We start from the raw sequence: 13,733 nt of genomic DNA, 5'->3' as shown, positions 1-13,733 counted from the left end.
TGAACACCGAAGATGTGGCTTCTCACGGGGCATTGGATTCTGTCTGCAGTCTGAGCAACCCACAGGGATCTGATCTAGCATATCTCACAATCATGTCCCTTAAAAGCAGAAGATGGTGACTTAATACACTGCCAATTAATTGGATCCAAATAAGAATGATAAGCCTACATGCTCCAGTGCGGTGGGCCAAATAAACCCAAGGTTCACTGGACCTCCAACTACACATTTCAAGCCTGTAGTTGCAATATTCAGAGAGCTCAGGCAGGAGATCATCCTAAACTTGGGGCTAGCCTGTGCTATCATGAGTTTCCAGACTAGACTAAGTTTCAATGTAAGATCTGAAATCAAAAGTCAAAAATCTCTCTCTCTCTCTCTCTCTCTCTCTCTCTCTCTCTGTGTGTGTGTGTGTGTGTGTGTGTGTGTGTGTGTGTGTGTGCCCAAGCTTGTGTACACGCTCAAGATCTTCAACCACAAGTTCAAGGATAATTAAATGGAAACATGCTTTAGATAAAAGGTGGCTGCATTAGGGAAGCAACATCACATTCCTAACCTTTGGCAGGGTTTTCCTGATTATTTTAGCCAAATGTAAAAGAGTTCTGTGTGCTTTCATTTGAGCATTCAAGTTAATACCGGTGAACCATCTTGCCTCCAAGACTCTTTTCCAGATTAAAAATTAATGATCATAAAAGGGTTGTAACCTTGGTGAGGTGCCATCAAAAGTCTTTCACGTGTAAAAAATAAATGTAAACAAAGCCAGAAACAGGTTCTGGCTGAGTCTACAGCTTTTGAGTACTGAATGAATATGCACAAATCAAAGTATCTAAGTGATGTTTTATAATAGAGTCTGACAGAGCCATTAAACACCAGCTGTGTGCTCCGTTATACCTGCCTTGCTCTTCTTCATAAAAAATAAAAAAATAAATAAAAAGGAAACAATGACTATCTTTATAGTGCACAGGTCATAAGAAACAACCAAAAAAGGAACATTCTAGCTAGTATCAGAGTTGTGTAAGGACTCCTCAAACTTGGCTTTATTATGCTAACTTTGGGCATTGTATAGGACCCAGAGTAGGCTTAATACTACTGGGAAGAAATACCAGAAGAAAAGGTTTTATTTGGATTATGCTTATCCTCTGTTCTGCTTATCTCTGTAGAGCATCCATGGGAGTCAGGACAGGAACTGAAACAGGGCAGGAAACTGTAGGCAGGAGGTGATTCGGACAATGGAGTAGAGCTGTTTACTGGCTGCTCTTAGATATAATACAGGACCACCATCACCATGGGTTGGGTCCTCCCCCACTATCACTAATTAAGAAAATGCTCTACAGACTTCCTACAACCCCAGCTACGGAGGTATTTTCCCTCCTTCCTCTCAATGACTTTAGCCTGTGTCAAGATGATATAAAATTATCCAGCATAATTAACCATTTGTTAACAAACACCGTTAAACCACAACCTTTCTTTCTCATTCATCCCCAAGATCTCACAATAAAAACATAAAGAACTGTAAGTCTCACAGTCTTTATAAATCCAGAGACTTTAAAATTCAGTCTCTTTAAAAATTCAAGGTCTCATTTAAAACCCAAAATCTCCTTTAAAGTTGAGCCATTCATCTATGGACTCCTTCCTGCAAAACCAAAACTAAGTTAAATACTTCCTTACTTCAAGAGCCAAGAACCAGTGCACGGTCACCATCTGAACAAAGCGAAATCAAATTCTAAAAGTCTAAATCACTGAGTGTCCAATATGTGTCATTCACTCTATCTTCTGGGCTCCTCCAAGGGGCTTGGGTCACATCTCTGACTCCACTCTGCAACACACACACACACACACACACACACATACACACACACACACACACACACACACACACTGTTGTCCAGTTAGGTATTCGAATGTCCACACAATGAAGGACATTTCTCATTCAAACCACCACAATGTAGTGGCAATCACATTAATAGAAGTTAATTGTCCCTTTCCCAGGACTCAGTGACACTCACTTCAGATTCTCAAATCTGCAAAGCTTATGTCACCAAGGAAACGGCAGTGACAAACGGCAAGTGTCCCTTATTACAAAAACTCTGGGTCTTGGTCTGAGTCTCACTTCTTAGGTAATGCTGCCCACGAGGATCACTGTCTCAAACTTCTGGGTTTTGCATTTGTAGGCAGCGTTTCCTGGTGCTAGGATGGGGCCCCGGATGGCTCCATAACTGCGGACCACTGGGCTTATGTATATATTATCTATTGCTTCTTTAGCGCTGCAAACGAGACACTGGGCTTCACTGACCAGCGGCTCCTGGAGCTCTCCCTAGTTCATGCTGCCAGTTTTTTACAAAGTGGGAAGGGCAGGCACACTTCGGATCCAGGAATGTGACCCATCACTCTGGCTGTTCAAGAGGCAACAAGGCAGCTCTTCGAGGCCAACTGCTCTGACTTCAAGCTGAAAGTCTGTCAAAGCCACAGAAGGTGTGAGCAGTGACCCTGTCACAGAGAGGCCAGCTGATGCCTGATCTCCAGATACTGAGTGCCCCTGAAAAGCCCCTGTCTTCTATTTCATTACACATGTCTCTGTTTAAGCTGAAACGAATTCTTAATTCCAAAAATAAAATATGAAAATGGACTTGCATAGATAACAGCTCTTGTGATTAAGGAGCAGGAATAAGCTTGCATGGGAAATTCTGCATGTATGTAACTGTGTGTGCAAGTCTGTGTTTGTGATGAAGCATACATATGGGGCTGTGTGACTGCACATTTATGATGGGGTGGCTTTTCTCTATGCTTGTGTAGATCATGTGTGACCAGGATGAATGTCTCTCTGTGACTTTGTGTGGTTTCCTGTGGTTATATGTGTGACTGTGTATTTGACATAATGTGTGGTTGTGTGTGACGGTATGCATGTGAGGATATGAAACTGTCGGGAAATTATATAACTTTATGGTTCTGTCTGCTTTTCTTTTTCTGAAATTGTGTGTGATTTTTATGTGTGTTTATGTGTCTGAGAGTTTACATGTTAGGTTGTGGTGGGGTACGATAATATGTGGGACTATGTATGATTGTGTGTGGCTGTATGTGTGTAGTTACATGTATGATGCTCTACACATGTAAGACCGTGGAGAGAGGCCGAGTGTAGAACTCGGTGGTTGGTTGTGTGAGGTTCCGTGTGTGACAGAATGTGTCTAACTGTATGTGCCGGACTGTGTCTCTATGTGGACACCCGTCTGTCTCCTCACCCAGCTGGGGTCATTTGGAATGGTGCGGCCTGCACCCTGTTCTTCCCATTCTATTTTTAATTGTTACCTAAAAAAATTCCACAGCGAGGAAGCCAACTTCCCATTTCATTATGATATATTTTAGACAGGCAGAAACTCAATTCACTTGCTCAGACTCCAGATAAGTACGTAAAATACAGTGAAGAGAGAGACGGGGAGAGAGAGAGAGGCTAATAAATATTTCACCCGAGGGCATCCAGTATGATATTTTCTGCAAACATAGGACTTTATTTTTCCCCTAACAGGGGGTCTTGACTCCAACGAAGAGATTCCGCCAAGGTTTATAGAGGTAATTAGATAGGAACACTTGTGTTTACAATTTGGTTTAGGCTCCAGGTCCTTCTGCCGTGATCCAAAGCTGTCTGTGTGCCCAGCACCCATTGTTTGCTCTCTGGAGCGCAGGGAATCCACGGAAGAGTGACAAACAGTTAGGCTTGTAGGGATTAATATTTTGTATAATGTTAATAAGAAGAAAACGGACAGCAAATGCCAGTCAGGTCAGCCATACGGGCCTTTCTCACACCCATTAGTTAGGCCTTGCTAGGAATGGCAAAGGATCTCACTCAGGAGACCAAAGTCTTTCCTTCCAAACAAGTCTTTAAAATGAAAGTAAGACGTGGATCTCCAAGTAGGCAGGAATTACACTGTGGTTACAGTGAGAACAAAGGCGTCCCGGGAAATGGCATCCGAGACAGAGCTGTACAGAGGGAAGTGAGCAGCTGACACCTCCATGCCGTCTCCCATTAAATACCAGCTCATTTAAACATATCCCGTGGTGCCCTCCACATCTGGTAAGCGATTGCGGCTGGCAGATTTATTTCTAAAGCTCTCTCCTGCCGACCCCCATGGTACCCTCCTTCACTGCTTTGTGGGAGGGGTGGGGTGTGGGGGGGCACTCCCTTTCCTTTACAAACCTGGTGTGATTTGCAAAGATAAGCCTGGGCAGATTTTGTTACTGCCTAATTACTAGATGTTTCGAGTCTTCTTGGGCGGGGTGGGGGGATTATTATGCCCGTTCCTCTCTTTCATTGAAGCCATCATAAATTTAAACTGGCGAGAGTAAATCTGTCTGCTGCGTGTCACTTACACCGTAAGCCCCTGTGTTTGGGAGTGATAAAGGGTTCAAGCTAACCCTTGGCTGGTCTCTCTCTTCAAAGTCCCAGGGGTAACATTTTATGGACGTATGATTAAAAAGGAGAGGGGGGGAAAGCTGCATTCTGGGTCACCAAAACATCTCAGGACTTAAGATGGAGAAGAAGAGGAAGAAAATAGTCCCTGGCACGTTTTATTTATTTATTTATCGCTACTTTACTAAGGAGGCAATGCTCCCCCTACCTCCAACACCAAGAACACAGAGAAGTCTCTCTCTCGAGCTGTGAATCTTGCCTGCACAGCCCAGAAAATCCTTTGTCTTCCCTTAGCACTTCAGAGAGTTGTTTATCCAACTCCCCGCACAAATACGCAGAAAACACTGGGATGTTTTCAGATGTCTTCTTTGTCGATTGAATAGTCTAATGGCAATCAGGAAGCAACGCCATCTGATGTGTAAATTGAAATTCTAACCGAAAGAGGCATGGCCAGATTTCCAATCCGAGCTAACTACAGTCCTTCCCTTTTTGCAATTACATTGCTAATGTCTGCATTGAATTCCCTAATTTCTCATTATAAAACAATTGGATTTCATCTCGAGGCCCTTAACTGCGTTGTTTCCCCGACTAGAATAACTGTTCTCCCCACTCGGTGAGACTTTGAAGTTGTTGAATTACAAATCAATAAAGGTCATGCCATTCAGATTTAATCAATTATTATTCCATCTCTGACTGAAATCAATGGGGAGCCTAAGGTATAATTGTAAAATCACTCTATATTGCTCTAGACAGTCCTCCCCACCAAAACAATTCTCCATGATCACACTTCTGGAAGAATCTAGAAAAACTAATGAGGCCAGGTCACTTATGTTTCTCTTAGTGAGACTAGCCAAAAGGTGTGTGTGTGTGTGTGTGTGTGTGTGTGTGTGTGTGTGTGTGTGTGTATGTGTATGTGTGTGTGTGTGTGTGTGTTTACTGGTGTCTTTGGAGACCAGAAGAGGATGTTGTATCCTCTGCAGTTGAAGTCACAGGTAGTTGTGAGTCACCTGGCCTGGGGGGTGAGAGCTTGTAAATGTTGAGCCCTTTCTCTGGCCTCAAGTCAAAATTAATTTCAGTTGGCGCCTTGAAGGGAATTTCAGATGGGGCAAAGGAAGGAACAAGTGGAAAATATCAAGTCAAGTTCAAACCCACCTGTGGGACTCAGAAGAGACCACAATGACACGGGCAGGGGAGGAGCGACACAAAACATCCTGCAGGAGTCGGACAAGGAAGAAGTGTCCCAGGTGGTTCACCTGGAAGGTGGTCTCCAGGCCATCTTTCGTGAGGCTCCAGGGTAGAGCAAAAGTCCCCGCGTTACACACAAGCACATGGAGAGGCCTGAATGAGGAAACAGACAGCATCAGGCACAGGTCAGTGATCAATGATCAAACACTAGGCACTATACCCATTGACTTAGAAACAACCCATTTCTCAGGGTCGCCGAGATGCCAACCAGTGAGAAACGAGACAAAGCAGGATGTTACATTGCTCCGAATGGGCCATTACCTGGCGGTGCGGGCAGCAACAAGAAGTTCTCAGGACACAAGACACCCATGCTAACCCAGAACTATATGGGATATGTCAAGATGAGAGTGGTTTTCTGGGGCTGAAACACACTCTCTGGTTCACTGAGCTTTCTAATACAAATATTACCAATTTTATGTTTAATCAAAATAGCCCACAAAAACACACGGGGAGCCTTTTGATTTCCTTTCCTTAGGACAGCGACACACTACAAGAAAGGCTAACACTGGGCCTAATGCTTAGTGGCTACTAAATAAATGGATCAAAAAGAATATGGTCTGTTTATAGAGACAGAGTATTTCCATACATTCATCTTAGGGATGGAGGCATAAGTAAGTGGAATGCTTGCTTAGCATAAACAGACTTGGGTTCCATCCTCAGCACCAAATAAATCAAACATGTATGTAACCCTAACACTCAAGAGGTAGGTGGAGGCTGAGGATCAGGAGTTCAGGGTCATCTTTGACTGTGAAGTGAGTTCCAGGCACTCTTTGGGTAAATGAAAGCCTATTTGTACTCTCTCTCTCTCTCTCTCTCTCTCTCTCTCTCTCTCTCTCTCTCTCTCTCTCTCTCACACACACACACACACACACACGTATGTATCTTCTTTGGGGATTAAATCTAAACCTGTACGAAATGAGCCTGGGCTATGAGAAGGTATGCTATGAATGAAAATTTAACAATAAATGTAATCCGTTCATTTGCTTGAAAGACCTAAGTCCTAATAAATACATTTTACTTCAAAGAAGTCCTAATGAACAGCTATGACACAAAGGCAGATCTTCAGGACTCTACTGTATCCATAATGGAAACATAAAAGCACCAAACCAGAAGCAAACTGAATTCTTGGGATGTGTGGAAACAGTAAGAAGCCAATAGCCCAATAACAAGCAAATGCATTCTATTTTGGAATCCACTGTGGACAAAATATACAATAGGACTGCATACATGTTGTCTTAGTCAGGGTTTCTATTCCTGCACAAATCATCATGACCAAGATGCAGGTTGGGGAGGAAACGGTTTACTCAGCTTACACTTCCACATTGCTGTTCATCACCAAGGGAAGTCAGAACTGGAACTCAAGCAGGTCAAGAAGCAGGAGCTGATGCAGAAGCCATGGAGGGATATCACTTACTGGCTTGCTTCCCCTGGCTTGCTCAGCCCGCTTTCTTATAGAACCCAAGACTACCAGCCCAGGGATGGCACCACCCACAATGGACTAGGCCCTCCCCGCCTTGATCACTAGCTGAGAAAACGCCTTACAGCTGGATCTCATGGAGGCATTTCCTCAACTGAGGCTCCTTTTTCTGTGATAGCTCCAGCTTGTGTCAAGTTGACACACACAAAACAAGCTAGTACATGTGTCAGTGGGATAGATGGAACCAGAGCGGCAGATGGGCAAGCTGAGAAAATCTAATGACTGGGTACCACCTTAGGAATTCAGGAGAAAGATGAGGAGGTTCCCCAGCCAGGCCAGGAGTAAACCTGTAGACACCTTGGCTTCAGACTTTTGACTCCTAGAGCCATGAGTGACTATGAATTTGTTGCTTTAAACCACCCACGCTGTTGCTCCCATACCTTAGGAGAGCAACAGTGAATCCAGAGGCTTCCAGACCTTCCCGGATGAACTGAGGCAAAGGTCAGGGTGTGTAACTGTGTGCCACAGAGCTTTCTCCAAAAAAAAGGGAAACACCAACTCAGGTGTGGTGGCTCACAGCAGTCACCTCGGCACAAAAGGAGGCTGAGGCAGGTGCCAAGATGGAGCACACACTAGGTCAGCCTGGCATCCACAGTGCAACCCTGTCTCAGGAAATCCAAACCAAGGCTGTCAAGATGGCTCAGTGGATAGAAACACTTGTTACCAACTCAGATGACCTGAGTCCCATCCCCCAGACTCACATGTGGAATGATAGAACCATCTCCTGCAAGCTGATTTCTCACCTCCACACCTCAGCCTTGGCACCTACCTACATACACAAATGCTCACATTTTGAGTGGAGATACACAAATAAATTAAATTAATACATGCTATAATAACATGGAGTCAAAACAAAACCCAAATGCAAGTCACTGAGTAGGAAAATATGACAGGGTAGCCGGAGGTACGGAGCAGGTAGTTAGACTTGTTCCCCATCTAGGCTTTTGCTATTACTCCATGTTTTCTAATCTTGAGAAGCAACTGACATGCATAAAACTCATTTGAGGCACATAGTCCAGGGGTTTTTGTTGACAATGTATGGGTTGGGTCTCATCACCATATTCTACCTTTACAGCAACTTTGAGTAAAATACAGCAACTTGTTAGCTGTCACTAATTACATGGCACCCACCTCATACACACTTCCAGCTCTACAGATTGGTCTATCACAATCGTCTCGTGCAGGTAAGATGACATGTGATCCTTTGGGACAGTCTTCTTTGACTCTGCGTCATGTTTCTAGGTTTCATGCTGTAGGAAGAATGGACACTGGCCACCCTCCTAAGCCAGGGACATCTCTGCTGTACACACAGTCGCTGGACACTTGGATGGCTGCGGTGTTGGGCTAATGTGAACACTGCTGCTACAGACACTGCTTTGCCAGTTCTTCTGGAGACAGATTTGTTTATTTCTTGAGTGTGTACTTGCAAATGGAACTGTTGGCTCACAGCATAATGCTGTGTTTAACTTCTGGGGAAGAATCAAACTGCTGTCCAAAGTGGGGCAAGGGCCTCACATTCCGCATTGCATACTGGCATCGTGTAGTAATTCTGGCGCTCTGGCTGTGTGACTCTTTCTGTCTTTCTTTTTCTTTCTTATTTTTTTTATTTATTTTATCAAATTAATAATAGAATTGCATTTACCCCCTTCCCTCTCCTCTCTCTAAGCCCTCCGGTATGCTGTTCCTTTTCAATTTTATGGCCTCTTTTTTCATTAATTGTTGTTATGTGTACACACACACACACACACACACACACACACACACACACCCTAAATACACAAATACAACCTCTTCATTATGAGTCTATATAACGTTATTTATAAGCATGTCTTCAGGGCTGCCCATTTAGTATAATTAGTTGGTGTGCTCTGCCGTGGGGAAGACAGTTTCTCCCAGTCTCAGCATTCCTTAGGTGCTTGTGGGTCTTTCTGTAGGCTTGAGGCCTTACAGTCCTTCAGTTGTCCATGCTATCACATCTGTTGCTGTTGTCTTGTTCAGCTCATATTTAGACAGTCCCACTGGTGAGACTTTATGGGTACAGCTTCCAGAAACTCCCTTATCCTCTGCTTCTTAAGATATTTCTGCCTCCTCTTCTACAATGATCCCTGAGTCACCCTAGCAAACTCATGTGATGACGTCACTGTGGTGAACATCTGAATTCCTTTCCTGGCTAAATGATACTGAGAATCTTTCTATGTGCTCATCAGCAGCTAGAATATTTTCTTTGGAGAAATAAGTGTTTAGTTTGTGTCCCCACTTTGGAGCTAGCAGTTTTACCTTCTTATTGTTGAATTACGAAAGTTCTTTATATATGATAGCTGAGACCCTTTCAAGATATTTTCAAATATCTTTCTCATTTTGTTTTGTTTTTAATTAATCTTTTGTCTCTTGTGTATTTGTGCTGGACCTATAAAATCATTGTTTATTCTAATATCATAAAGATATTTTGATTCTATATTTCCCTCTGGGATGTAGTAGTTTGAGCTTTTATATTTAGGTCACTGATTCATGTTTAGCTAACTTTTGAATTTGGTGCATGGAAACAATGCAGCTTCATTCTTTCATGGTGGAAACCATTTATGGAAAAGACTATTCTTTACACAGCAACAAGGTATGAGCAATCAATCACATATGGGTTTAATTCTAGAATCCCAATGCTACCCAGGTCTCCATGGTCGATGTTCCATGGTCATGACACATCATGTTTTTAAGCACTGGGAGCCGCCCCACATCGTTTCCAAACTCAGGTTGTCTGTCCAGTGCCCTTTTCATCCTCATATGAAGTTCAACACCAAAACATCTGTTTTAAAGAAACCTGAAATCACAGTATAGATCAACCGAGGCATAGAAGGAATTTTGTTGCATGGGGGATGGAGGGGGCGGTGGGGGGGATCTGCCCCACTCCAGCCTCTATAGTTCCCGAATAATAAAAGACACAGAAACCTGGTGTTTTATTAACAAGCTATTGGCACTACGCTCATGCAGGTTCTGAGCTATATTAATCCTTCCACGCTATTAAAACCTCCATGGATGCCCTATGACTTGACAAATTAGTATCTCCTGGTCAGCTTCTGCTACTGTTGTCCGTCCTCAGGGCAAACTTCTCCTTGCCATGTGCTCCTGGTCCATCCTGCCCAATGGTGATCTTCTTCTACCCCCTCCTTTTGCTCCTACCCTCGTAGTGCCTACCTGAGATGCACGTCCACAGGATATCAAGTCCCAGCTTCCTCTCTCTCCTGCACAGTGATTGTCCAATCAGAGATTATTGGGGAGCTTTCTTTATAGCACATTGGTCAGAACGATGCCCATGTCCAGACCACAAACCTGATTTTGGGACACAGAACTCAGCATCTGAATACAGGGTGCTCACGATCAACCCCAACACTGAGGGCTGCTGGTATCTACACCCGCAACCCATCTTCCAGTCCATGATACATGGACTATCTCTGTATTCACCCGAGTGTCCTTTAATCTCTTTTAACAACATTTCATACATTCAAAACTCTTAAGTTTTTCATATTTGTTAAACTCATTTGTATGTTTCGATACTGTTTCTTTTTTTTTCTTTCTCTCTCCGGTTACTGCAAACAGAACGATTGTCTTTGATTCCTTTTGGAGCAGTATCATGGCTCCTAGAGGAAAGCAACATGATTTTTACACGTTGTGCACAGTCACCTCTCAATCTGGCTGGACCTGGCTGTGAGCTGTCATGCTTTCTAATTTGAGTTCTTAAGAAGCAGAGTGATCTCACCTGCAGGAAAGGCAGTTTGAGTTCTCTTGTCCAGTCTGGATGGGTTCTGGCTGCCAACACCCCTGTCCTCGTTTTGGACGTCAGGGAGAAATAAAGCTTTCAGAGTAAATGTATCAGTGATGGACTTTCTATAGGTACCAGTAAAGAGAAGAAGGGATAGTCTTGGATTCCAACTCTACTGAGTATGGTTTTGACTCAAGAAGGTGTATTGAATTTTTTTACAAGTCATTTTTCTGTGTTCATCTGGAAGACTCTTTATTGTCCTGATTTCTAATCCTTTCACTGAGTAATTTTTGAATATTTACCTTTGAGTCCCCAAAGAGTCGGTTAGTATATGGCTCTTTTGCTTGCACATTGTTTTATTTAGTTGGCTTGTATTTTGTTGAAGATTCTGTGTCTGTGCCTATGTGGTGCTGACCCGTCATTTTCTTCTCTTCAAAAGACTTTGCTCTTGGCTTCTAGCTAGCACAGCCTTTCTACAGGAATCTGGAAACACCCCCTTCTCTCTTATGTTCTTGGCAAGGTGATAGAGAACTGATATTAAAGTTTGGTAACATGCTTGGTGGAAGGAATGCATGGCACAGCTAGAGAGAAGTGTATCTGATACATTCACATTTTTAGGTGTTCATGAGATCTCATTATCATGGGGCAATCTGGATCTTGTTGGGAGATCACAATATTCCATTCTGTTGCTTGATCTGTTTCCCCCACTTATCACTACTTAATAAGCTTGGTGAAATGGTTGAGGACAGAGCTCCAACATTGGTGACGAGCTTGTGGGAGCTCCCTTTATCTCTATGCCATTCCTCTTGGGCTGGAAAAGAAAACCGAATTCTGTGACTACTAGTCTTTGGGACACATTGAGGCAGTGACCATGGGGAATATTGGTATTATGCCCTTTCAGTGGCTGCGGGCCCTCTTCTGGGTACCTCTACTCTTGTCTTTCGGGGTCCTCAAGAACAGAAATACACTGAAGACCTTAGCCTGGATGTACAGAGGGTATGGGGGACACATTAGCTCTCACAGCTCCATTCCCCTTCATTAATGTTTAATTGCACAGCACCAGAGGCAAACTCTGTACCTAGCACCTAAACCATGTCACCTCTATTAATTAAAACAGGCTTATGGAATGTGAAACCATAATGTGCTTGCCTTTTTTTTTTTTAAATTATGAGAGTACCTAATTGGCTTGTACAAAAGGAAAAGTATTCTTTTAGCTTTCCTTTAATGAGGTTTTTATTATTCAAATGGTATATTTCACTTGATTTTAACTAAAAGCCAGTGCGATTCAAAAGAGCCTTGGATGATGAATATTTACAGGCCATCAAAGAAAAGGCTAGATCAAACTCTGAAGATGGGATGGAAATAAAGGCAGCATCAATGGAGCCCAGAGCAAAGTCAGGATCAAACTCTGAAGATGGGATGGAAATAAAGGCAGCATCAATGGAGCCCAGAGCAAAGTCAGGATCAAACTCTGAAGATGGGATGGAAATAAAGGCAGCATTAATGGAGCCCAGAGCAGATGAGATTAGTCAGCACCTTAAGGGCAAATGTCACCCTCACCTGGGATCTGACCTGGGAAAAGTATTAGGGGTAGAAAGGGCCATGATCCATGTCCAGCACTGGAGAATCCAACAAGGAGAAATCCATCTGCCTGATCTCTGGTCTGCCCATGGAGAAACTGCCCACTTCTCTCCCTGATGGGTAGTCCCTGGTGAGGCATCCAGCTGCTGAGAGGATGGTATTGAGAGGCAGCAGCCTCCGCTCCCCCCACCCCCCACACACACACCTGGCAGTCAGTGTGTTGCCTACAGGGCCACAAAAAAATCCCTCCACTTCCCTGGTAGGTGGAGTTATGATGAAGCAGCAGGGAGCTCTGTGGAGTGACAGGAGTGGGGCTTCGTGACCATGCAGTCAGGCTCCCTCAGTAACAGAGTTTAACTGGTACATTCTAAAAGGAGAACTGGGCAAAGGCAATGAATGGAAGGGCTGGGGTCCTGTGCAGAGGCTGTTGTTAACCCGATAAGGAACAGCTGAGCTTTCTTTACTCCTTGCCTCCTTGGATCCCTAGAGCCCTACCTGCTGCATGCCCTGGTTTCAGGCATTCTCTCTCTATGGGCTCATACCTGATGAACATTAGCTTCGTCAAACCCTGCAGACAGGGCCAGGGAGAGACCAGCTCACCTGGGAGGTTGATTGCTGCATGGACTTGGGGAACTGACTTTTATTCTTATAACCAACGTGCTGGGGGAAACAGAGCCATAGTCCCCAGTTTCTAATTCCCAGATCGGTGCAGGCAGAGACAGGAGTACTGCCAAGGATTGTTGGCCAGCCAGGCTAGCCTACTTGGTGACTTCCAGGTCTGTGCATCAAGAAGAATGTGGTGCTGTCTTATCAGTGATGCTATAGTTACCTGCACAGAATCTATATAAGAGCAAGCCAACAAGGTCAAGCCAACACTCTGACAGGCAGTGCCGAGTGGAATCATAGGTAACAAAATAGAGGATATGATGGGGACAGTTGCACATGTTCTGGGATGTCTAGGAATAATAGCAGAGGAGAGCTGGAGTAGACTTCATCAAGACGCATTGTATTCATGAGTGAAAATGTCAAAGACTAAGTAAATGATGTTTTCAAAACTGAATAGAGCCTAAGGAACAACGTCGGAGACTGTCCTCCAACCTCCACTTTCTCACACACATTAAACAGAAGAAAAATCACTGGAGGAAGAGAAGGAGTGAAGAAAACAAGACAAAGAAAGACATAGAGAGGCAAGAGGGTTGAAAAGACAAAGAGCCACCTGAGGCTACAGCAGGTTTGCATTGTAACAAACCTCTTTAGTTTTCAAATGTCTGTTCTCTTTC

General features: G+C 43.8%; 1 protein-coding gene across 1 annotated transcript in view; it reads right to left on the bottom strand.

The window, feature by feature from the left end:
• Nucleotides 1–13,733, bottom strand: part of WWOX (WW domain containing oxidoreductase) — an 875,039-nt gene that overhangs the window by 612,044 nt on the left and 249,262 nt on the right. Inside the window, exon 7 of the mRNA XM_080937461.1 lies at nucleotides 5,549–5,734. Within this exon, the coding sequence (XP_080793587.1) occupies nucleotides 5,549–5,734 (186 nt within the window). The remainder of the gene's footprint in view (nucleotides 1–5,548; nucleotides 5,735–13,733) is intronic.

This window comes from Micromys minutus, assembly GCF_963924665.1.
Source record: "Micromys minutus genome assembly, chromosome: 24".
Classification (NCBI taxonomy): Eukaryota; Metazoa; Chordata; class Mammalia; order Rodentia; family Muridae; genus Micromys; species Micromys minutus.
This window is presented reverse-complemented; position numbering and strand designations above follow the sequence as displayed.